At 49.3% G+C, this 23,831-nt stretch overlaps 1 protein-coding gene across 1 annotated transcript in view; it reads right to left on the bottom strand.

The window, feature by feature from the left end:
- Window positions 1–23,831, bottom strand: part of rtbdn (retbindin) — a 62,852-nt gene that overhangs the window by 10,089 nt on the left and 28,932 nt on the right. Inside the window, exons 3-5 of the mRNA XM_072490991.1 lie at window positions 16,610–16,697; window positions 12,292–12,420; window positions 9,679–9,790 (exon numbers count right to left, since the gene is read on the bottom strand). Coding sequence (XP_072347092.1) covers window positions 9,679–9,790; window positions 12,292–12,420; window positions 16,610–16,697 — 329 coding nt within the window. The remainder of the gene's footprint in view (window positions 1–9,678; window positions 9,791–12,291; window positions 12,421–16,609; window positions 16,698–23,831) is intronic.

The raw sequence follows: 23,831 nt of genomic DNA, 5'->3' as shown, positions 1-23,831 counted from the left end.
ACAATGCAGCTCCTGTGAGAGAGGAGTGTCCCATCGCGCTGACCCACGAGCCCCGCAGGATCACACCCTCCTCACAGGATCACACCCTCCTCACAGGACCCCGCAGGATCACACCCTCCTCACAGGATCACACCCTCCTCACAGGTTAGTCGGGTGCCTCTGGGGCTCCTTGTCAAGTTATAAGTTTAGGGCCAACAAACTGTCAAGAAGTATCACCTTCTGATTGTCTCCCCCTGTGATCTCGTTCACAGTGAAGAAATAGAGGAGCCGCTCAATGTACTGGCGCCAATTTCAGCCTCTTGGTCAAACGGATCAAGTTTACAGATAATAGGCCTTTTACCTCACGTTTTGATTGTTCCCGACTCTTGTTGGTCTTTATTTTATTTTTTTCCAATTGCACCTTCATTCCCCCCACCGGAATCATGAAGTACTGCCGGCTGCAATCAAACCTTTCACCTTGTCGCCAATGTAGAGGCTTGAGATTAAACTCTGGAGGCTTCCAGTAGTAACAAATGGATTTATTATCGAAAGGCAAAGGCTGACATAAGTTCAGGTACAGTACACAATAGGATCATCCTGTTTCTCCCGCCCCGGGGTCCACACTTATTGGGCCCCTGGTCCTCGGGCCCCATGCGAGCTTGCTATTGGTCGCAGTTCACGTGCTCCCGTGCGATTGGCCCCAAGCCAGTCACATGGGCCAACTTAAAGGGGCAGTGGTACCACAGTTCTATGTTGAAACAAAAGCTTAACTTCACCCAGTCACTATTTGACGGATCTTGATTATCTAACTGGGGTGATCCATCAACTACGTTCTCAATTTAAAACAATAATTTGAAAGCTCTGCCTGGCTCCTATATTTGACTTTCCCTCTATCTGACATCCTATGGTTTAAATTTTTCAATGGGTTGAGTCTCGCCCATTCCTTTTACCTCTCCTTTCGTTAAGAAGGTATTAGTATTTATCCGAGACTCAGGAATGTACTGGGCTGGGCGAGACCTCCTCCAGGCTGGAAAGCGGAGGCCAAAGATTGAAAAATACCTCACACTATTTTCCTGGCACCCTCAGTCACTTTTGGAGTTTCCGCTCAGTGACATCTCTAGATCACCTGGTTAGAGGCCCATCCATTCAAATTCAGCTAATAAATGCTCCAATCAAATTGCCCCCGCCTTCTATGTTCTTGTTTTAAGTGAGTAAGCAACTGGGCCTGAAAATTACACCTCTGCATTTCTCTTCCCGTTCCTGCAGTCAGCAGAATCCCTTTGGAGCAGTCTGCTTTTTCCAACGGCACCTCATCCCAGAGCTCAGCGAACATCAGACAACCATTTATTTTTTTGAACATTGATCTTATCAGCTTAACTGTGTCAATTCTCTCGGTTACTCAAGTGTTGATAATTCAGAGGAAGCTTATTTTCCCTTCCTTGCGAGGTGATGCATTTTGGAAGATCCAATTCAAGAGCAAACTATACGGTCAATGGAAAAGCCCTGGGGAAAATTGATGTACAGAGAGATCTGGGTGTTCAGGTCCATTGTACCCTGAAGATGGCTGCGCAGGTCGATAGAGTGGTCAAGAAGGCATACGGCATGCTTTCCTTCATCGGAAGGGGTATTGAGTACAAGAGTTGGCAGGTCATGTTACAGTTGTATAAGACTTTGGTTCGGCCACCTTTGGAATACTGCGTACAGTTCTGGTCGCCACATTACCAAAAGGATGTGGATGCTTTGGAGAAGGTGCAAAGGAGGTTCACCAGGATGTTGCCTGGTATGGAGGGCGCTAGCTATGAAGAGAGGTTGAGTAGATTAGGATTATTTTCATTAGAAAGACGGAGGTTGAGGGGGGACCTCATTGGAGGTCCACAAAATCATGAAAGGTATGGACAGGGTGGATAGCAAGAAGCTTTTTCCCCCCAGAGTGGGGGATTCAATTACTCAGGGTCACGAGTTCAAGGTGAGAGGGGAAAAGTTTAAGGGAGATATGCGTGGAAAGTTTTTTACGCAGAGGGTGGTGGGTGCCTGGAACGCATTGCCGGCGGAGGTGGTAGAGGCGGGCATGATAGCGTCATTTAAGATGTATCTAGACAGATACATGAATGGGCAGGGAGCAGAGGGATACAGATCCTTAGAAAATAAGCGACAGTTTTAGATAGAGGATCTGGATCGGCGCAGGCTTGGAGGGCCGAAGGGCCAATTCTTGTGCTGTAATTTTTCTTTGTTCTTTAAGTCTGCTTGTTTTATCAGAGTCCTTACAGCTAGCTAACTGCATTTTCTTTTCTCCAGGCTAGCCCGTTGGCTGCAAGCCAGCTAATTAAAAGGGAGATAGAGCTCGTGTCTTTCATGTCCCAACCAATGAGCTGATTCGCCTGTCACTTCCTCTTTCTCACACATTGAGATTTTCTTTGAGGGCTTAATTCATTTTAACATTTGGAAGGTCCACCCTTGAGGCCCTTGCTCTCATCTCAGTTTGTTCAGCATCTCTCCTCAAAGGGCTTGCTCATGTTGGAGTACAATTCCATAGCAGCGGAGTAAAGCCCTCTCTGCAGCGTGCTATTAACTCAAGTTAGATGCAAAGCAAGGTCCCTCTGCACAGTTCCATCAAACATAATAATATAATAATAATGGCAGCACGGTAGCACAGTGGTTAGCACTGTTGCGTTACAGCGCCAAGGTCCCAGGTTCGATTCCTGGCTTGGGTCACTGTCTGTGCGGAGTCTGCACATTCTCCCCGTGTCTGCGTGGGTTTCCTCCGGGTGCTCCGGTTTCCTCCCACAGTCCCGAAAGACGTGCTTGTGAGGTGAATTGGACATTCTGAATTCTCCCTCCGTGTATCCGAACAGGCGCCGGAGTGTGGTGACTAGGGGCTTTTCACTGTAACTTCATTACAGTGTTAACGTAAGCCTACTTGTGACAATAATAAATTATTATTATTATGAATTGTTCTTGAATACATATTTGCCATGTAAACAAATAGGGCAGCCACTTTGTGCACAAAATGTGACCATGATGAGCCAGGAGCACTTCCCTAATCCTTCCATGGGATCTTCATTGTCCCCCGAAGAGGTAGACAGTTCAAGGGCTTAATAGATCATCCATCCGTCAGCACCTTCAACAAAACAAATTCTTACCCCAGATAGGGCAGCACGGTGGCGCAGTGGGGTAGCCCTGCTGCCTCACGGCACCGAGGTCCCAGGTTCGATCCCGGCTCTGGGTCACTGTCCGAGTGGAGTTTGCGCATTCTCCCCGTGTCTGCGTGGGTTTCGCCCCCCACAACCCAAAGATGTGCAGGGTAGGTGGATTGGGCACGCTAAATTGCCCCTTCATTGGGTACTCTAAATCATGAGCACTAGTCCAGGAATGGGGCTTGATCCCAAGTCTTTCCAACTCAAAGAGGGGAGTGTGATACCAAACAGACCATTCAAGCGTTGAGAGGAAAGAAAAGCATTGCAAAATTCCGCACACACCTTCGCAGATGAATTTAAGTGCATTTCCGAAAGGATCTGGCTACAATATGGACAATCCTGGAATTTCCTCCCTCACAGCACTGCAGGTGTACCTACACAACAGGGACTGCAGCGGTTCAAGAAAGCAACGTACTCACCATCTTCTCAAGGGAAGTTACAGATGGATGATATATGCCAGCCCAGCCAGCAATGCCCTCATCTCACCAATGAATAAAAAATAATTGCTGTGGGCTTGTGCCTATAGTTTTTTTCAATCAGGTTACAAGGAGAATGTGATCTGAATGGAGAGGAGGTTTATGAGGATGTTGCCAGGAATGGAGAATTTTAGCTTGAAAGAAATATTGGATAGACCTGGGTTGTTTGCTTTGGAAAGGAGAAGGCCGAGGGGAGATAATTGAAGTGTATAAAATTATAAAGGCCCTAGTGAGAGTAGCTAGGAAGGACTTGTTTCCCTCAGCAGAGAGGTCAATAACCAGATGTCATAGATTTAAAGAAGGCTTAGAGGAGAGTTGGAGAGAAATCGTTTGACCCGAAGGCAATTTGAACTTACTGCCTGAAGGAGTCGGAGGGGCAGAAACCATGATTGCACTTTTTTTTTTTTTTTTTTAAATGCTTGGCTTAAGCATTACAGGTTTCACATTTAAAAAAAAATTCATTTACAGGATGCGGGCGTCGCTGGTTAGGCCGGCATTTATTGCACATCCCTAGTTGCCCTTCAGAAGGTGGTGGTGAGCTGCCTTCTTGAACCGCCGCAGTCCTCGAGATGTGGGTAGACCCACTGTGCTGTTAGGGAGGGAGTTCCGGGATGTTGCCCCAATGACAGTGAAGGAACGGCCGATATATTTCCAGGTCAGGGTGGTGAGTGACTTGGAGGGGAATCTCCAGGTGGTGGGGTTTCCAGGTATCTGCTGCTCTTGTCCTTATAGATGGTAGAGGTTGTGTGTTTGGAAGGTACTGTCTGGGGAACCTTGGTGAGTTCCTGCAGTGCATCTTGTAGATGCACAGAGCTCCACTGTTTGTCAGTGGTGGAGGGTTTGAATGTTTATGGAAGGGGGAACAATCCAGTGGGCTGCTTTGTCCTGGGTGGTGTTGAGCTTCTGGATTGTTGTTGGAGCGGCGCTCATCCAGGCAAGTGGAGAGTATTCCATCACACTCCTGACTTGTGCCTTGTAGATGGTGGGCAGACTTGTGGGGGGGGGGGGTCAGGAGGTGAGTTACTCACCGTAGGATTCCTATCCCTTGACCTGCCCTGGTAGCCACAGTATTAATATGGCTAGTCCAGTTTCTGATCAATAGTAACTCCCAGGATGTGGATTGTCGGGGATTCAGCGATCGTAATGTCACTGAATGTCAAGGGGTGATAGTTAGATCCTCTCTTGTAGGAGATAGTCATTGTCTGGCGCTTGTGTGGTGCGAGGTCATTGATGAAGCAGCTGGAGATGGCTGGGCCGAGGAAACTACCCTGAGGAACTCTTGCAGTGATGTCCTGGAGCTGAGATGATTGACTTCCAACCACCACAACCATCTTCCTTTGTGCCAGGTATGACTCCAACCAGTGGAGCGTTTTCTCCCCGATTCCCATTGACTCCAGTTTAGCCAGGGCTCCTTGATGCCACACTCGGTCAAATGCTGCCTTGATGTCAAGGGCAGTCACTCTCACCTCACCTCTGGCATTCAGCTCTTTTGCCCACTGCACTGAGAGCTGAAACGTGGACAGTTCTTTCTCTGCCACCGCAGAAACGATGGGCTGAATGGCCTCGTTCTGCAGCATGTGTTTTCTATTTTACCATGTTTGCTCAATTATCACAAACCAATAAGTGGCAAATTGCTCCGTTACTCTTGTCCTGGCTTTGTTGGATACATTTTTGAAATACCAGCTTCACCCATAACAAGAAATAAGGGCAGACAAAGAGTAGTTACCTAGCAACCATGGGAGTGCTTTAGCAGCCTACTAATAATGCAAAGGCATTTTATGCTTAAAAAATTAGAATGCTTTACTCGAATTACAGGATCAATGTAATTAACAGCATAAAATGGGAATCTGATGCGAAAATATAATTGGAATTAATCTGATCATTTGAATTGAGTAGACGGTAACTGATCTAATTAATCTAATGTATAGTCCCCCTGCTTCAACCGTCCCCATTCTCGTTTCCGCAACTTCATTCCTCTTGAGGTTTTGGTGATTATAACCCCGAGAAGATTAAACTGCTCGAGATTCGTTCTTGCTGATGAAGAGCTGCTTTGGGCCTTGCTATCAGCAAAACACCCCGTCAAATTGATTAAAATAATACCTTCCCTGGATTATTTGGTGATGTGTAATGCATCAATGTCTCTTCATGGGCCATTTACATAAGGCAGCAAGGGGAGCCGGTTCATTCCTCTGTTCTCTCAGTGTAAAATGAGATCTGACAGAGCCTTGGAGACAAATGGGAATTTTAAACTCACATTTTAAGCTCAAGGGCAAATGAAAGAACAAAGCAGACATTAATTTTTTTTTTAAAAACACTTTACATTTTCTCGCTGAGGCCACTGCGGCATGTATAAATCTCCACCCCCTGCACTCCCCCTCTTGCCATTCTCAATTCCAGAACAGAGTTACTTGTGACTCCTGAAAGAACAGATAAAGTACTTCAGCACAGCTGGTGGGAAGTGACCTTCGCTTCCATTGCTGCCTCTTTGGGGACACCTGGTGCCTCTGCATCAACTCCGGGAGCTTGTCTGCATCAGGAAATGTGGTGGCTGACTCGAGCACCATCACCAGCGAGCTCCTCTGCAGCACCAAAGCATTTTTTCAGCTCAAGTCGGAAAACAAGGCGTAAAATATTGGCCTTTCCACGCCTCGGGGGGGGGGTGTCTTACCCAATCACAGAATTGTCACGTCTAGCACAGGGCTAAATAGCTGGCTTTGAAAGCAGACCAAGGCAGGCCATTCCCGTAACAGCCTCCCCGAACAGGCGCCGGAATGTGGCGACTAGGGGCTTTTCACAGTAACTTCATTGAAGCCGACTTGTGACAATAAGCGATTTTCATTTCATTTCATTCAGCCCACGCTGCCTGCAGCGGCTTTCCAAATGAGTTTAGTGGTTTAGTGCCATTCCCCATACCCCTGCATATTGTTTATATTCAAGAAAGCAACGCCTTGGTCAATACAAGGGAAGGGAAGCGGCACGGTGGCACAGCGGCTAGCACTGCTGCCTCACAGCGCCAAGGGACCCGAGCACCTAGCAAATCTCGAAGAAGTTTGAAGAAGATTTATAAGAAGGCTGGTGTCAGGCTGAATGAAGAGAGAAAAATGTACGTTCCAAGCTCATGAACTTAGGGTTTAGGGTAGACGCCAAAGGACTGCACCCTATGGAGGAGAAGATAAAAGTGAATAAGGAAGCACCGGGCCGCCAACAATGTCCGAATTGGAATCCTTTTTGGCAATGGCGAATTATTACTGCGGATTTATTCCTAATCTTTCTACAATGCTGGAACCCTCACACGCACTACTCAAGAAGCACCAGAGGTGGTATTGGAGAGAGCATCAGAAAGAAGCCTTTGAACAGGTTAAACTGGCTTTACAGTCATCCAGTCTCTTGGTTCGTATTGAGCCCTCAAATCGGAGGGGTTTAGAATAGAACAGAATAGAAGATGGTGCAGAAAGGCCCATCACCTATGCGTCGAGGACTCTAACCGATGCTGAACAAGCTTACTTGTAAATCACAAAAGAGGCACTAGCTGTAATATTTTGGTAATAAATTCCGGCCAGGATTCTCCCGGAAGCAGCGGGGCGGCCCGTACCGGTGCCAAAGAGCCGTGAACCACTCCGGCGCGGGCCGCCCGGAAGTTGCGGAATCCTCCGCACTTCCAGGGGCTAGGCCGGCACTGGAGGGGTTGGCGCCGCGCCAACCGGTGTCGAAAGGCCTCCACCGGCCGGTGCGAGTTGGCGCATGCGCAGGAGCGCCAGCGTATTCTGGCGCATGCGCAGAACTGCTGGCGTGTTTCCTGCGCATGCGCAGGGCGTTGCTTCCCCGCGACGGCCATCGCAGAGCCTTACAGAGGCCGGCGCGGAGCGAAAGAGTGTCCCCACGGCACAGGCCCGCCCGCAGACTGGTGGGCCCCGATCGTATCCAGGCCACCTTGGGGGCATCCCCCAGGGCCGGATTCCCTCCGTGCCTCCCCGAGGACTCTGCAAGCTGCCCTCCAAGCCAGGTCCCACCGGTATGGACCTTGTTTATTTCACGCCGGCGGGACTGACCGAAAACGGGTGGCCGCTTGGCCCATCAAGGCCCAGAGAATTGCCGGGGACGACGACCCTACAAACGGCCCCCGATCAGCGCGGCACAATCCCCGACCCCGCCCAAAGACCGGCGCCGGAGAATTCGGCAGCCAGTGCCGGAGCGGCGGGGCGGGATTCACGCCGCACCCCCCCCCCCCCCCCCCCCCCCAGCGATTCTCCGACCCGACAGGGAGTCGGAGAATCTCGCCCTCCATCAATATGACTACGGTCGACATTTCATAGTAGTTACCGACACGACCCCTGTTCGGCTTATTCAGGGAGGATAAGGCTATTCCTCCCCGTAGCTTCAGCTAGGGTCCAACGCTGGGCTCTAGTGTTGGCAGCTGACGAATATGCATTTCAACATAGGCCGGGCACACACATTTCGAATGCGGACACTTTAAGCCACTTTCCCCTACCCGAAAGTATACCACCCCTGGCAGTACCATCGGAAACCGCTCTAGCCAGTGTCGGCTTGACAGGTCAAGTTTTGGACCCAAAATGATCCCATATTATCTGGAGTCAAACACATGGCTCTCCACGGCTGGCATCATGAAAACAGGTCAGAGCAGCTACCCCCTTTCAGATAAGAAAAGAAGAGTTAAATTTGAAGGCAGAGTATTATTATGGGGAGTAAGGGTGTTGTTCCCACTCCCGCTAGACAGATATTTTTGCAAGAGCTTGCACGCATTCATGTGTGGTGGCCTGGGATGGATATTGACATAGACAATCTGGTCGAACAGAGCCATATACAGAAAAACTGTCATCTGTGGCCTTAATGCCCCCTTGGGTGTGGCCAGACCGACCATGGGTACAACTACACATCGATTTTGCAGGCCCATTGATGGGCTCCATGTTCTTGCTCATCATAGATGTTCACTCACAAGTGTTTGTGCACATATAATAATAATCTTTATTAGTGTCACAAGTAGGCTTTCATTAAGACTGCAATGTTACTACTGTCACTACTGTGAAAAGCCCCTAGTCGCCGCACTCCGGCGCCTGTTCGGGTACACGGAGGGAGAATTCAGAGTGTCCAATTGACCTAACAAACACGTCTTTCGGGACTTGTGGGAGGAAACCGGAGCGCCCGGAGGAAACCCACGCAGACACGGGGAGAACGTGCAGACTCCGCACAGTGACCCAAGCCGGGAATTGAACTCGGGACCCTGGCACTGTGAGGCAACAGTGCTAACTACTGTGCTGCAATGCCACCCATGAAATGCAGTCCACGACCTCATTGGCGATGTTATAAAAATTGCGACAGATAATCGCCACCCATGGGTTTCGGATAATGGGACTGCTTTTACCAGTGAAGCGTTCCAACATTTCATGAGAACCAACCATGTTCAACTATTCAAACTGCTCCCTACCACCTTGCTTCAAATGGACTGGCTAAGAGAGCTGTCCAAACTTTGAAAGCCACCTTGAAGAATCAGTCATCCGCCTCTCTACAAACTGGACTGGCCCATGTCCAGCTCACCAGGAGAACAACACCTCATGCCACCACAAGTGGTTCCACACGCCGAGTTGCTAATGGGCATCTGCATTGGAACGTGGTTGGATCTGATATTTGGTGGGAGGGTGGAGGTTAAACGGAGTACACTGAAGAAACATCATGACTCGAGATACCTTCTGAGGAACTGTGCTGAGATCCATTTCTTGTGTAATATTGTAAATAGTTCCATTGTTGCTGTAATGTGTTAATCAGGGACTTAAAGGGGGAGGGATTTGGTAACATGCCCCTTTAAGCGGGGGGGGGGGGGGGGGGGTCCCAGAGGGTCATGTGACCCGTAGGGCCAATCGGCAGGAGTGCGGGTTCTACTGTTCATCAAGAGTTTGGAGTCGTGGTGTACAGTGGCATTTATCTCACTCCCTGTAAATAGTTATTTGCCTTAATGAACCATTTATTTATTCATCTACTTGGAGGTTGACAGTCTTTCAAGACACCACACCTACCTTATCGAAAGAAATACAGTCTGAAGTACAGGTGCCCTCAGTGCGATTTGACCACTTTAAATCTGTATTCCAGTTTCTAACGCAGGTCTGATCATGCTCACACGCTTTGTACCTGTAGAGGGAGAATGGAACCTGTTCAGACAGCCATATCACCAGGACCATTCCCTATATTTAAAAATAGATGAGTTTAACAATATCTGTTGTCCCAACCATGACTTGGGTATGTGACCCGGCGATTCTGCTTTTACAACATTTTCATTGGGCAATTGGTCGTAAAGTTACTTTTATTGGTGGGAAGTTCTTTCAGCTGAAGATTCTCCCCTTCCGCATCAGTTCCACAGGCACTGACCCATGCAGTGGTCCAGTTCCGCATGTACCTGGTGTCCTCTGTCCAAGCTGTCCTTCTGCTTGTGTTGACAAACTATTCAACCATGGGAAACGTCACAGCCAATGCAGGCTCTATTGTCACCCGTTGTTGATTGGCACAGCACGTTTTAAGATAATTGGCAAAAAGTACCGGAGGCAACACGTTAAAGGGGGACAAAATGTAACGCAGCAAATGATGACGTTCTCAGTCCGCTGCCCGAATGAGTAATGAAAACCGATGCCGGTGTAACTTTCAAAAGATTATTACACAAAATAAAGGATACGTTTTCAGGACTAGGAGAAAGAACAAGTTAGGGACTAGCTGGAAAGCTCTTTCAACCAAGAGCTGGCAGAGGACGGATGGCCTCCTTCTGTGCTGTCTGAGTCAATGCTTGTAGGGATGAGCGTGCAGGTCAATGCACATCAGCAGACATGGCAACATCGCGGGCAGGAGGAGAGGACCCTGGCTGATTTCGCTTTCTCATCTCCTGGCCAGATGCGCGAAGGAAGCTACAACTTCCCCTCACACCCCGGCTGAGATCAGCGACAAGAGAGCTACTGGGTTGGTCAGTACTGGGTTCATGGGCAGCACGGTAGCATTGTGGGTAGCACAATTGCTTCACAGCTCCAGGGTCCCAGGTTCGATTCCGGCTTGGGTCACTGTCTGTGCGGAGTCTGCACGTTCTCCCCGTGTGTGCGTGGGTTTCCTCCGGGTGCTCCGGTTTCCTCCCACAGTCCAAAGATGTGCAGGTTCGGTGGATTGGCCACGGTAAATTGCCCTTAGTTTCCAAAATTGCCCTTAGTGTTGGGTGGGGTTACTGGGTTATGGGGATACGGTGGAGGTGTGGACCTAGGGTAGGGTGCTCTTTCCAAGAGCCGGTGCATACTAGATGGGCCGAATGGCCTCCTTCTGCTCTGTAAATTCTATGAAATATGAAAGAGCAAACTGGGATTAAATCTGGAGATCTGGTCGGTATGGCTCAACTCCACATCGGTTAGTACACTCGCTAACCCGCACATAGATAGAGTGACAGTAAGCGGGACATTTAGGGGCAGCTCACTCGGTGACCCGATTCCCATCCGACATTTTACAGCTACTACTTGCTGATAGAATAACTCTGATCACAGGGAATGTGGCTCTCCACCAGATGGTTATTCTTTTTGAAGATTTTTGAGGAAACCAGAAATTTGAGTCTCGTTACAAAACGAGATCAATATTGGCTTGTACTAATATTCAGTCAGAGCTAGGGCAAGATTAGATCTGCCTCGTCACCCGGAGTCTCATCAACTTTATCCAGGGAGCAGTGGAGCCATGTGACCAGGATTATACCCAGTTTAGCCCCTGGTCTGGATCGACATAATTGATCTCGACTGGAGAGCATTGGGACAGTAAATAGATGTTGGTTTAGGATAGAATGTCAGAAATTCTTCCCCTTTGTAAGTGGCCTTGCTGCAAATTTGCTCAGATGGAGTTAGCCAGTGTAGACAGAGGCCTCCCTGCTGAGGAGCAGATTTTTAAGTCACTTGAGCTGAAGGGTGACAATGTTCTGAAGAAAAAAGGAGATTTCTTCTCAAGTCCACCTGGCTAAGTATAACCCGAGGTTGGTAATTGGTGGGAGGTAGAAGATAGAGGGTAAAGATAGGGGGGGGGGTTCAGTGTCCGAGCTGCACACTCCTTAATTCCTCACCTTACCATTGGCGGCCGTGCCTTCAGTTGTCTCGGTCACAAGTTCTGAAATTCCTTCTCCCGCGCTCTCCGGCATTAAGGCAGCCCTTAAAAACCGACATCATTGACCAACCTGTCCCAATATCTTGCTGTTCCTTCACTTCCGCTGTGACAAAAGCCTGGAATGCCCCTCCCCAACAGTACTGTGGGTGTACTTACCCCAGAATGGTAGAGCAGCGGTTCGTAAAGGCAGCTGATCACCACCTTCACAAGGACGGTTCGGGACGGGCAACAAACGATGACCTTGAAAATGGCGCTCTCCCCCGGGAATAAACAAAAAAAGCTCTGCAGTGTGGTGTCAAACCTTGTTTCACGCTTCTTTAAAGTGTCCAGAGATGTTTTGTTACATTAAAGGTGCTGTATAAATTCTTAATGAAGAGTTTATTCATCAGCCTATATTTAATCGAATCGCAGAGGCTGCAGTGACAGTACTTGACACTGCAACTTCACACACATGCCCAGTATACTCACATCTAAGTTGGTCAGCCCTTAAAGAGCTGCTTGACCATCAGCGTACCTACCATTGGTCACAGAAGCCCTGACATAGAGGGACGTTCAGAAGGGAATTGGAATGACTTGGGCTTGCCCACATTGTAGCATCTGGAGAGCAGCGATAGAAACACGATAGCTGTTTGAAGAATTGCTCGCACCTAGAGAAATCGGAAAGTCATTAAGGTACAGTAGCATTGCTTTTTCTCTGGCTCACCAGACACTTCTCTTTCTTCCCTCTTCGGACAGGAGCAAATTTCTCAAACTCTTTTAAAAGGTACCTGGATCTGCATCTTAAGTGCGCTAAGCTACAGGACCGGGTGCAGGAAGGTGGGATTAGAAAGGGCGCCTGCATGCCCTCGGGCTGGCATGGTACAAAATGGGCCGAATGGACTCCTTCTGGGCTGTAACTTTTCTACGATTCACCAAAATGGTAATTTTCCACAGCGTTCACGGGATGCAATGACAGCAGGAGTCTCTGAACAGCGACAAGGAGTTGAAATCCTGGTGATTTCTCTCTTGCATAGCACATGGCACTACGGTTATTTGAAGTGCAACAAAAAGTCGGTTTAACGTCTCGTCCGAAAGTAGGAGCCTCTGACAATGCAACACTCCCTCTGTACTGCACGGGAGTGTCAGCCTAAATGTTGTACTCAAGGTTCCGGAGAACATAGAACAGTACAGACCCTTCAGCCCACAATGTTGTGCCGACCATTTATCCTAATCTAAGATCAACCTACCCTACAGCCCTTCAATTTACTGCTGTCCATGTGCTTGCCCAAGAGTCGCTTAAATGTCCCGAATGACTCTGACTCCACCACCTCTGCTGGCTGTACATTCCACACACCCCCCACTCTGTGTAAAGAACCGACCTCTGACATCTCCCCTATACCTTCCTCCAATCACCTTAAAATTATGTCCCCTCGTGACAGCCATTTCCACCCTGGGGAAAAGTCTCTGGCTATCCACGCCTCTCATCACCCTATAAGGGGCACGAACTCACAAACCTCTGAACCAAGAGGTGACAGTGCTACCCACTGAGCCACAAATGCGAAAATATACAACATTGGCTGAATCTACGGGAGAAATTAATATTTCTCGGCATACCTTTGCAGTTTAATTTGCATATGATTTAAATTGCTGTACCGTGAATCTAATTTCGTAAATCCATTCAGCATACGAGAAATGATTGAAAATGAGAAATGTTTTCAAGATAGGCCATTTCAGCTCAACACATGACAGGGCGGCACGGAGCACTGTTGTTTCACAGCTCCAGGGTCCCAGGTTCGATTCCCTGCTGGGTCACTGTCTATGCGGAGTCTGCACGTTCTCCCCAGTGTCTGCGTGGGTTTCCTCCGGGGGCTCCGGTTTCCGCCCACAAGATGTGCAGGTAAGGTGGATTGGCCGCGCTAAATTGCCCTTAAATGTCCAAAAAGGTTAGGTGGGGTTACTGGGTTACGGGCATAGGGTGGAGGTGAGGTCTTAAGTAGGGTGCTCTTCCCAAGGGCCGGTGCAGACTCGATGGGCCGAATGGCCTCCTTCTGCACTGTAAATTCTATGATTTTTAACATAGTCCCTCTTTGTGCTGGAGGCTGATTTCTGTCCAATTACTCAGCGTACTAATGGAGACAGTATAAAGCCAAAGTGTGAAGTTCTAATCTCCCAAAAAATGTGCGTGTTTGGATCTAATGGGACATTAAAAACCTGAATCCCGACTTCCATTTGAATATTTCCAGTTTAAAAAAACAGAAGGCGAAAGGTGAGGAGTCAATCCATCTACTCCCAGTAGGCAGGTTGGCAATTGAAGTGTTATGTTCTGGCTGTGCCCTTTGAAAAGTGCAGAGCCAACAGGAATTAGCCATTCAGCCATTTAGTTCCTCAAGTATGTCTTGCCATTCCATTAGATCGTGGCTGATCTGTATCATTATCTCCTTGTATCTAACCTGCGTTGGTTCCCTTGCCTAAAATAAAATCCAGCAGCTTTTTAAAAAATCAATTGATCCCCAGCCTCAGCAGCTTTTTGGGAGAGAGAGGGAGTTCCGGATTTTCACTGTGCCGTGTATGAGGAAATGCCTCCTGACATCACCCCTGGACAGCCTAGCTCTCGTTTCAAGATTCTACTCCATTGTCCTGGACTCCATTCAGGCTTCGGCTGATGAGTGTCAAGTTACATTCATGCCACACAAGTGCCAGACGATGACCATCTCCAACAAGAGAGAGAGAACCCAAAACTATTGCCCTTTGTAATTCAATGGCATTGAGTTGAATCCTCCACTATCCTAGGGGTTACCATTGACCAGAAATGTGAACTGGACCAGCCATATAAATACTGTGGCTACAAGAGCAGTGGCTGGGAATCCTGCTGCAAGGCATTCCCCTCCTGACTCCCTAAAGCCTGTCTACCACCTACAAGGCAGAGTTAGGAGTGTGATGGAATACTCTCCAATGTACGAGTGCTGCTCCAACAACACTCAAGAAGGTCGACAGCATCCAGGATAACGCAGCCCTCTCGATTGGTGCCCCATCCCCCACCTTAAACATTTACTCCCTTGCCCACCGACGCACAGTGACAGCCGTGTGTGCCATTCTACGAGATGCACTGCAGCAACTCACCAAGGCTCCTTCGGCAGCACCTTCCAAACCTGCGACCTCTACCACCGGGAAGGACAAGGGCGGCAGACACATGGGAACACCACCACCTGCAAGTTCCCCCTCCAAGCCACACCCTATCCTGGCTTGGAATTATATCGGCCGTCCCTTCACTGTCGCTGGGTCAAAATCCAGGAAATCCCTCCCCAACAGCACAGTGGGTGCACCTACACTATATGCATTGCAGCGGTTCAAGGCAGCGGCTCACCACCACCTTCTCAAGAGGCAATTAGGGATGGGCAACAAAGGCTGGCCTAACCAGCGACGCCCAGATCCCGTGAAATGTTTTTATAAACCTCCCACACCAGAGGAAATAATTCATCTTTATCTACCCTATTAAACCCTTCAATCATCTTAAACACCCCTAATTTAACTCAGCCCTCAATATTCTACACTCAAGTCTAGTCTATGCAAACTGTCCTCATATTTTAACCTTTTAGCCCCATTATAATCCTGGAGTCAGAGTTGCAGCTGCTCAAAGGTTGAACTGAAATACCTGATCCTTCAATGGTGTCACTGCTCTCCGTTGCCAGAATTCAAATGTGCAAGTCCCCTGTCATATGCTGCCTCTAAATGGTCCAACATCAAAAGATCTGGGACAGTTTCATCCAGTTGTTGCTGGTCATAGCACAAGAGTACAGCCCATTATTTGTCACAGTCCACCCATTGGCGATCTCGAGCTTACAGGTCAGAAAACGGCCAAAACAAATAGCACATTGGTACAGCATGCGGCACCCCATGACAATATTAGATGGAGAAGCAGAACCAGCCGTTTGGCCCATCGATCTGCTCTGCCATTCAAAGAGGAGGCAGTGGCGTTAGTGGTATTGTCGCTGGACCAGGAACCCAGGTTCGAATCCCACCAGGGCAGATGGTGGAATTTGAATTCAATTTTAACCATTGTCGTTAAACCCACCTGGTTCACTAATGTCCTCAAGGACCTAGATGTGATTCCAGACCCACAGCAAGGGATGGGATATAAATGCTGGCCCAGGCAGAGAGCCCGCATCCCATGAACGAATAAAAGAAAATGATTGTGACTGATTTAAAAAAAAAAAATTAAATTTAGAGTACCCAATTCATTTTTTCCAATTAAGGGGCAATTTAGCGCGGCCAATCCACCTAGCCTGCACACCTTTGGGTTGTGGGGGCGAAACCCACGCAAACGCGGGGAGAATGTGCAAACTCCACACGGACAGTGACCCAGAGCCGGGATCGAACCTGGGACCTCGGCGCCGTGAGGCAGCAGGGCTAACCCACTGCGCCACCGTGCTGCCCAATTGTGACTGATTTGATATAATAATCCTTAATCACGTTCGCGCCTTATCAATATAATTCTGGATTCCCTTACTGATTAAAAATCTATTTCAGCCTTGAATGTACTTAACGAGCCAGCCTCGGCAGCTCTCTGTGGTAAAGAATTCCACTTTCTGAGGGAAGAAATTCGACCTCTGGGTAACCCCCTTACTCGGAGACGATGCCCTCTGGTCACCGTACATTGCGAGGACAGAGTGTGGAGCTTCATCCCGTGCCTAATCCTACACTGCCTGACCTTGAAGTGCCTGTGCCCGAAATGTAAAGGGCTCTATTCCCCATTAGATCGTTCCTCACTTTGATCAAGACTAAATCCACCTCAGGTGATCACAGGGGAAAAAAAAAATCCTATTAAAAAGTGATTTAAAATCAACATGTTGTACTAACTTTGTACTTAAGTGTCCACATCGGTTCCAGGGCTCAGCCTCTGGTGAGGTATTCACCTTATCCTTGATGTTCACTGTGCAGCAAGCATCTGTAATTCAAACAAATGGAATATGTGATGTCCAGAATCTGAACATTCAAAGAATATCAGTCAGACCTAAATAACAAAAAGCACCCAAGTTTGATTCATTGGTAACATTAGCGACCAGTGATAGAGGCACCACAGTTTGCGTCAGCTCCTTGCCAAGTTAGCACTTACCATACTTTGAAATGAAAATCACTTATTGTCACAAGTAGGCTTCAAATGAAGTTACTGTGAAAAGCCCCTAGTCGCCACATTCCGGCGCCTGTTTGGGGAGGCTGGTACGGGAATTGAACCGTGCTGCTGGCCTGCCTTAAAAGCCAGCAATTTAGCCCAGTGTGCTAAACCAGCCCCTGTATTTAGGCTTTCGTACGTCCAGTTGCTACAGGAGCAGCTACTTTAAAGTTGGGGCAAATTTAACCATTTGAGGGTGCTGCTTTTGACAGGGATACAGGACTGAAATCAGCCTGCAAAGTCAGGCCACCGGGGAGGGCAGTTCGAAAGGAGGCTACCAGAATCCAATCACAACCGCCCAAGTGTGCACACAATTCGGTGTTAACTGATTTAACAGTGCTCCAGCGCCGCTAGCTCGGTTAGTTTCCAGCAGTGTCTTGTCATTGTCATTATTTTTAATTGCAGTAATTACTGATCCAAATAATAAAATGTCAGCACCTTCCCCTTCAGATCTCGTTTGCTACTGCCTCCCATGTTTTCCGCTTGCGTTAAAAAAAAAAACCCTTCTGAATGCTTGCGAACCGTAACTTTGTGAATTTTAAGAATGCTGCTTTTCCATCTCCACAAAGTGGGTTCAGAGGCTGCTTTCCCTTATTAAAGTGCAACACAGAACACTCTTCTTTCCTGGTTTTGCATCCAATGCCAGCACTCCCTATTCGGAGTTAAACTTGCCTCAATAGTGGACCTCACTCGAGTGTCAAAGTGTACCTCAGTATGCACCAACGTGCCATTTTTGTCCTTTAAGGATGTTTGGCAATCAAGGGTTCTCAGAATAAGGCAGGAAAGTGGAGTTGAAGGATCATCACATCAATCAGTCATGATCTCGTTGAATGCCAGAGCAGACTGGATGGGCCGAATGGTCTACTCCTGCATCTTATGGTCCTCTATCTTATGGAGTCTTTCATCATTGGGCACTAGCCCAAGGCCCCTTCTAAACGTTCAGCTGCAAAGAATTCTGATGGATTTTGGCAACTCCTGTTGATATCTGTTGGGGGGCATTGTAGCAGAGTGGTTAGCACTGTTGCTTCATAGCACTAGGGTTCCAGGTTCGATTCCTGGCTTGTGTCACTCTCTGTGTGGAGTCTGCACGTTCTCCCTGTGTCTGCGTAGGTTTCCTCCGGGTGCTCCGGTTTCCTCCCACAAGTCCCGAAAGACGTGCTTGTTAGATGAATTAGACATTCTGAATTCTCCCTCTGTGCACCCGAACAGGCGCCGGAATGTGGCGACTAAGGGCTTTTCACAGTAACTTCATTGCAGTGTTAATGTAAGGTTGCTTGTGACAATAATAAAGATTATTATATCTTATCCTCAGATTTGAATCCCTGATAGGTACTGAGGAGTGGGGAGAGGGAGGAGAGAGAATTGAATGGAATGGGCGAGTAAAGACTGAAGGCATCCTGGAGGCAAGCCAGCTGAGCAATGAAGTCCCAAAGCCCAGACCCAGCTAATTATTGTTACACTGAACCCCAGTGTGCTTTGCTAATGGGTTGACATGTTACACGGAAATGGCCTTTTAGTCGAACTTTATCGCTTTTCAAAATCTGAGATTTTGATTTGACCAATTCTCTTAATCAACTGCATGTATACGTTCACTCACTCCCCTTTATCCTTGCCTGCGGTAACCCCGTGCACAGTACGGTTGCATCTAGTGACCACTGGGAGATGACTGAATGCACCCAAATTAGCTTCACCACCTTTGGACCCAAGTGGAGTAAGGGAATCAAGGGTTATGAGAATAAGGCAAGAAAGTGGATTTGAAGGATCATCACATCAATCGGTCATGATCTCGTTGAATGCCAGAGCAGACTGGATGGGCTGAATGGCCTAGTCCTGCATCTTATGGTCCTCTATCTTATAGAGTCTTTCATCATTAGGCACAAGCCCAAGTCCTAGAACTACGACAACACCACTGTCCCTGCTCAAGCTTAGTTTTACACTTTTGGAGCGCGACTTCCTCTGCCAGCCTGCCTCTGCAGTAACAATCAGCCAGTGAAGGATGGGACAGTTCAGGGAAATAGCAGAGCGGCGAGCACCGCTTGGATCAGCCCCGAGGGGCCGTCACTGGGCTTCAGCAACGTTGCAACTGGAATGTGCTGTGACAGTGAGTGTGCTGGGAGGGAGACAGGAGCCTCAGTCTTTCTGCTCAGTGATGTGGAGATGCCGGCGTTGGACTGGAGTGAGCACAGTAAGAAGTCTTACAACACCTCACTACCTTTCGGAGCGCTGCTCCTTCCTCGGGTGAATGAAGAGGTAGGTTCCAGAACCATATATATATATATATAGACAAAGTCAAAGATGCCAGACAATGCTTAGAATGCGAGCATTTGCAGGTAATTAAGTCTTTGCAGATCCAGAGATAGGGGTAACTCCAGGTTAAAGAGGCGAATTGTGTCAAGCCAGGACAGTTGGTAGGATTTCGCAGGCCAGATGGTGGGGGATGAATGTAATGCGACATGAATCCCAGGTCCCGGTTGAGGCCGCACTCATGTGTGCAGAACTTTTCTGCTCAGTGACAGAGGCGTCGCTCAATCCCGAGAACACTTTTTCATAGTTTCATCCACCTGGTGAGACTTCTCATCTTGTGACGCTGGGGATCAGACGGATTCTCTGCTCATGAGCAGAACCCGAGAGAAGATTTCTAGACTTGGACAGTTTCTAATCGAGGTGCTGCCAAGCGCGGATCCCAACGCTTCCCCCCCCCCCCCCCCCAGAGATGCCCCAGATTAGCATTTCCCAAACTGGGTTCCGCAGAACCCCAAGGTTCCATGGGACTCATCCAGGGTTTCCAAGCTGGGTCAAACCATTTCAGATTTGAAAACAGCTGTCCTCCTGGCTTGTCCAATCGAAGGTGCCTTTTTAACTTTGTTGGCTACTGATAGGCCCATGGGTCAGCCTCTCAGTGACCAATGTATTGAGCAGCAGTCCTCTGATTGGATGGGCTGGGAATTGAGTCAGATTCAGTCAGTGGTAAATTCAGGGTGAGAGCAAAGGCAACTGGACGGCAAAGCGGGTGGCAGAGCGAGGTTGGCCGCACCGAGAGGGTGGGGGGTGTCCGAGGCCGGGGGAAAGGGAGTCTGAGACAGAGTATGGGTGGGAGAGTGAGTGAGAAAGAGAGGGGGTGGATAGGTGAGGGAGAGGCGGGCGTGTGAATGAGAGATAGAGAAAGAGAGGGAGAGACAGATGTGTGTGTGTGTGTGTGTGTGTGTGTGTGTGAGAGAGAGAGAGAGGATGAGAGAGAGAGGATGTGATGGGTGTTCTGGATCACATACAGGTCACCAACACTTGAAATAGTGCAACACTATTTTATTGAATCATTAACTGTTTAAACATACTCAGACTGTGGGTTAACACGATACTAGCTTGAACTGAAGACCTTTGCCTTGTCCTAACCAGTCGATGCACTCAGCACATGGTGAATGTCTGTGGTGCAGGCTGTGAGCTCTGTCCTCCTAGCTAGCTGCTACACGAATGAGCGGGAACTCTGATGCCCCCCCGTCTTTGTAGTGCGTGTGCTCTCACTGGTGATTGGTCCCACTGTGTGTCCATCAGTGTGTGTCTGCACCATGATATACTGGTGTATATTATGACATCCCCCCTTTTATAAAATATGTACCTGTGTGGCAATAAATAGTGTATGGTGAATGTTCCTGACTACGTGTGTGTGAAATATTTACAGGACTATGTACATAAAAACTAAGCTATTTACATGGGAAGGTGCCTGGTGCAGAAAAACAGTGTGTCACAAGAATAACGAGATGAACACCATATACAAACCACTTGAACGATTAAACGGAAGAACAGAACAAATCAGAAAGTCCATAAGTCCACAAAGTTCACAAATTAAGTCTCTGTGGTGGGCGACGAATTCTGGTTGACCGCCTCGAGGTGGGTCGGGAGCCGCCGGCTGGACTGCGTCAGAGTGAGGAGGATGCAGAGTGACCGGAATCTCTGCATAGTCCAGGTCAGGTCAGGGTCAACAGGAGGGCATGGCAATGGTGGAGGATCACGTAGCGAGCGCGGAACGAGACTGAGGGCATGTCGATTGCGGCGCAGAATGGATCCATCCGGTAGACGAACCAGGAAAGAGCGGGGAGCCACCTGCCAAAGGACAACAGAGATTGCAAACCAGCCACCATCCGGAAGATGGATACGGACGTTGCCATCTGGAGCCAGAGCAGGGAGAGGAGCTGCACGGGAATCATGAGCCGCCTTGTGCTGTGCACGAGTGTTGCATTCGTTGAAGAATCGGAACGAGTCGAGGTCTGGGGCATGAATGGACGGCGCAGTCATCCTCAGGGTGCGACCCATGAGCAGCTGGGCTGGCAACAGGTCAGCAGACAGTGGGGTCGAGCGATAGGCCAGCAGGGCGAGGTGAGAAATCGGACCCAGCATCGGCAGCCTTGCAGAGGAGCCGTTTGACTAAGTGGACGTCCTTCTCCGCTTTGCCGTTGGATTGGGGGTACAGGGGACTGGATGTCACCTGCACAAAGTTGTACCTCCTGGCAAAGTTGGACCATTCCTGGCTGGCGAAGCAGTGACCATTGTCCGACATCACAGAGAGTGGGATGCCGTGTCGAGCAAAGGTGTCCCTGCAGGCACGGATGACTGCAGACGATGTGATGTCGTGTAAACGTACTACCTCCGGGTAGTTTGAAAGTAGTCTACAATCAGGGCATAGTCCCTGCCCAGCGCGTGGAACAGGTCGATGCCGACCTTGGACCAAGGGGACGTGACCAACTCATGGGGCTGCAGGGTCTCACGTGGTTGGGCCGGCTGGAAGCGCCGACAAGTGGGGCAGTTGAGCACTGTGTTGGCGATGTCGTCATTGATGCCGGGCCAGTACACAGCCTCTTGGGCCCGTCAGCGGCACTTCGCTACGCCAAGATGGCCCTCGTATATCTGTTCCAAGACGAGCTGGCGCATGCTGTGCGGGATGACAATGCGGTCCAGCTTCAGGAGAGCACCATCGACTATCACCGGATCATCTCTGATGTTGTAGAACTGCGGACATTGGCCCTTGAGCCACCCGTCTGTTAGGTGGCGCATGACACGCTGTAGCAAAGGGTCAGCCGCTATCTCGCGGCAAATTTGGACGAGGCGTTCATCCGTGGCCGGTAGATTGGAGGCCACATGGGCCAACCTGGCAGACGAATCCGGCTGGGTCACACGGAGTGTTGACTGCCCTGGAGAGAGCGTCGGCATTAACTAGGTCTTTGCCTGGGGTGTATACCAGCTGGAAGTTGTATCGCCGGAGCTCGAGCAGAATACGCTGGTGGCGAGGCGTCATGTCATTCAAGTCTTTCTGCATTAGATTGACCAGCGGGCGATGGTCGGTCTCGAAAGTGAATTGGGGAAGGCCGCACACAATCATGAAACTTGACGACACCGGTCAGAAGGCCCAGGCACTCCTTTTCTATCTGCGCATAGCGCTGTTCCGTGGGGGTCATGGCGCGTGACGCATATGCAACGGGGGCCCATGATGAGGCCACATCGCGTTGCAGGAGCACCGCCCCAATGCCAGACTGGCTGCCATCGGTCAAAATTTTTGTCTCTTTCGCTGGATCAAAAAAAGCTAAGACCGGGGCCGTGGTGAGTTTGGTTTTCAGTTCTCGCCATTCGCGCTCGTGGGCAGGAAGCCATTGGAAGTCTGTCGTCTTCCTGACCAGGTTCCTGAGAGCCGTGGTATGAGAGGAGAGGTTAGGGATGAACTTCCCTAGGAAGTTGACCATGCCCAGAAATCGGAGGACCGCCTTCTTGTCCTCTGGCGTTTTCATGGCTGTGATAGCAGCCACCTTGTCCGCATCCGGCCGCACACCCAACTGGGAGATGTCCCCTAGGAACTGGAGTTCCGTCTGACCAAAGGAGCATTTGGCTCTGTTGAGGCGGAGGCCCTGCTCCCGTATGCGTTTGCACATACGCTGGAGGCGACTGACATGCTCCTGCGGGGTGGTGGACCAAATGATTATGTCATCGACATAGACGTGAACACCTTCAATGCCTTCCATCATTTGTTCCATGATCCTGTGAAACACTTCTGAAGCCGATATGACCCCAAACGGCATCCTGTCGAAACAATATCTGTCAAAGGGGGTATTAAAGGTACACAGTTTCCTGCTGGATTTGTCGAGCTGGATTTGCCAGAAACCTTTCGAGGCGTCAAGTTTGGTGAAGAGCTTGGTGCGAGCCATCTTGCATGTGATCTCTTCACGCTTGGGAATCGGATAATGCTCCCTCATGATATTGCGATTCAGATCCTTGGGATCAATACAAATTCTCAGCTCGACGGAAGGCTTTTTTTACGCACACCATGGAACTGACCCAGTCGGTTGGTTCCGTAACTCTGGAGATCACTCCTTGGTCTTGGGAGGTCCTGCAGCTGCTGCTTGAGGCGGTCCTTGAGGGGTGCTGGGACTCTGCGAGGTGCATGCACCACAGGCGTGGCGTTCTGTTTGAGTAGGATCTTGTAAGTATATGGGGGCGTGCCCATGCCTTTGAAGATGTTGCGGTGCTGGTCGATGATGGCGTCGAGTTGCGCCCTGAAGTCAGCGTCCTGGAAGGCAGACGTGTCATCAGGAGAGAGAGAGAGAGAGAGAGAACTCTTTGAACGAGGTTCAGCAGCTTGCACGCCTGTGCGCCAAGCAGGGAGTCCTTCGAGGAGCCCACAGTCTCGAAAGGAAGGATGGCTTTCCGTCACTTGTGCGTCACTTCAAGTTGGCACGAGCCGGTAGCAGGCATGATGTTGCCATTGTAGTCCAATAGGTGGCAGGCCGATGGCAGGATGGCTGGTTTGACACGAAGGCTTTGGAAAGCAGACCACGCCACGAGATTGGCGGAGGCACCAGTGTCCAGGCAGAATCGTATTTGGGACCGTCAGGGTGGCACACCACTCATCGTCTGGATCGATGCTAT

The sequence above is a fragment of the Scyliorhinus torazame genome, chromosome 27 (assembly GCF_047496885.1).
Source record: "Scyliorhinus torazame isolate Kashiwa2021f chromosome 27, sScyTor2.1, whole genome shotgun sequence".
Classification (NCBI taxonomy): domain Eukaryota; kingdom Metazoa; phylum Chordata; class Chondrichthyes; order Carcharhiniformes; family Scyliorhinidae; genus Scyliorhinus; species Scyliorhinus torazame.
Note: the sequence above shows the minus strand (reverse complement) of the source record. Positions and strands in the feature narration are given on the sequence as shown.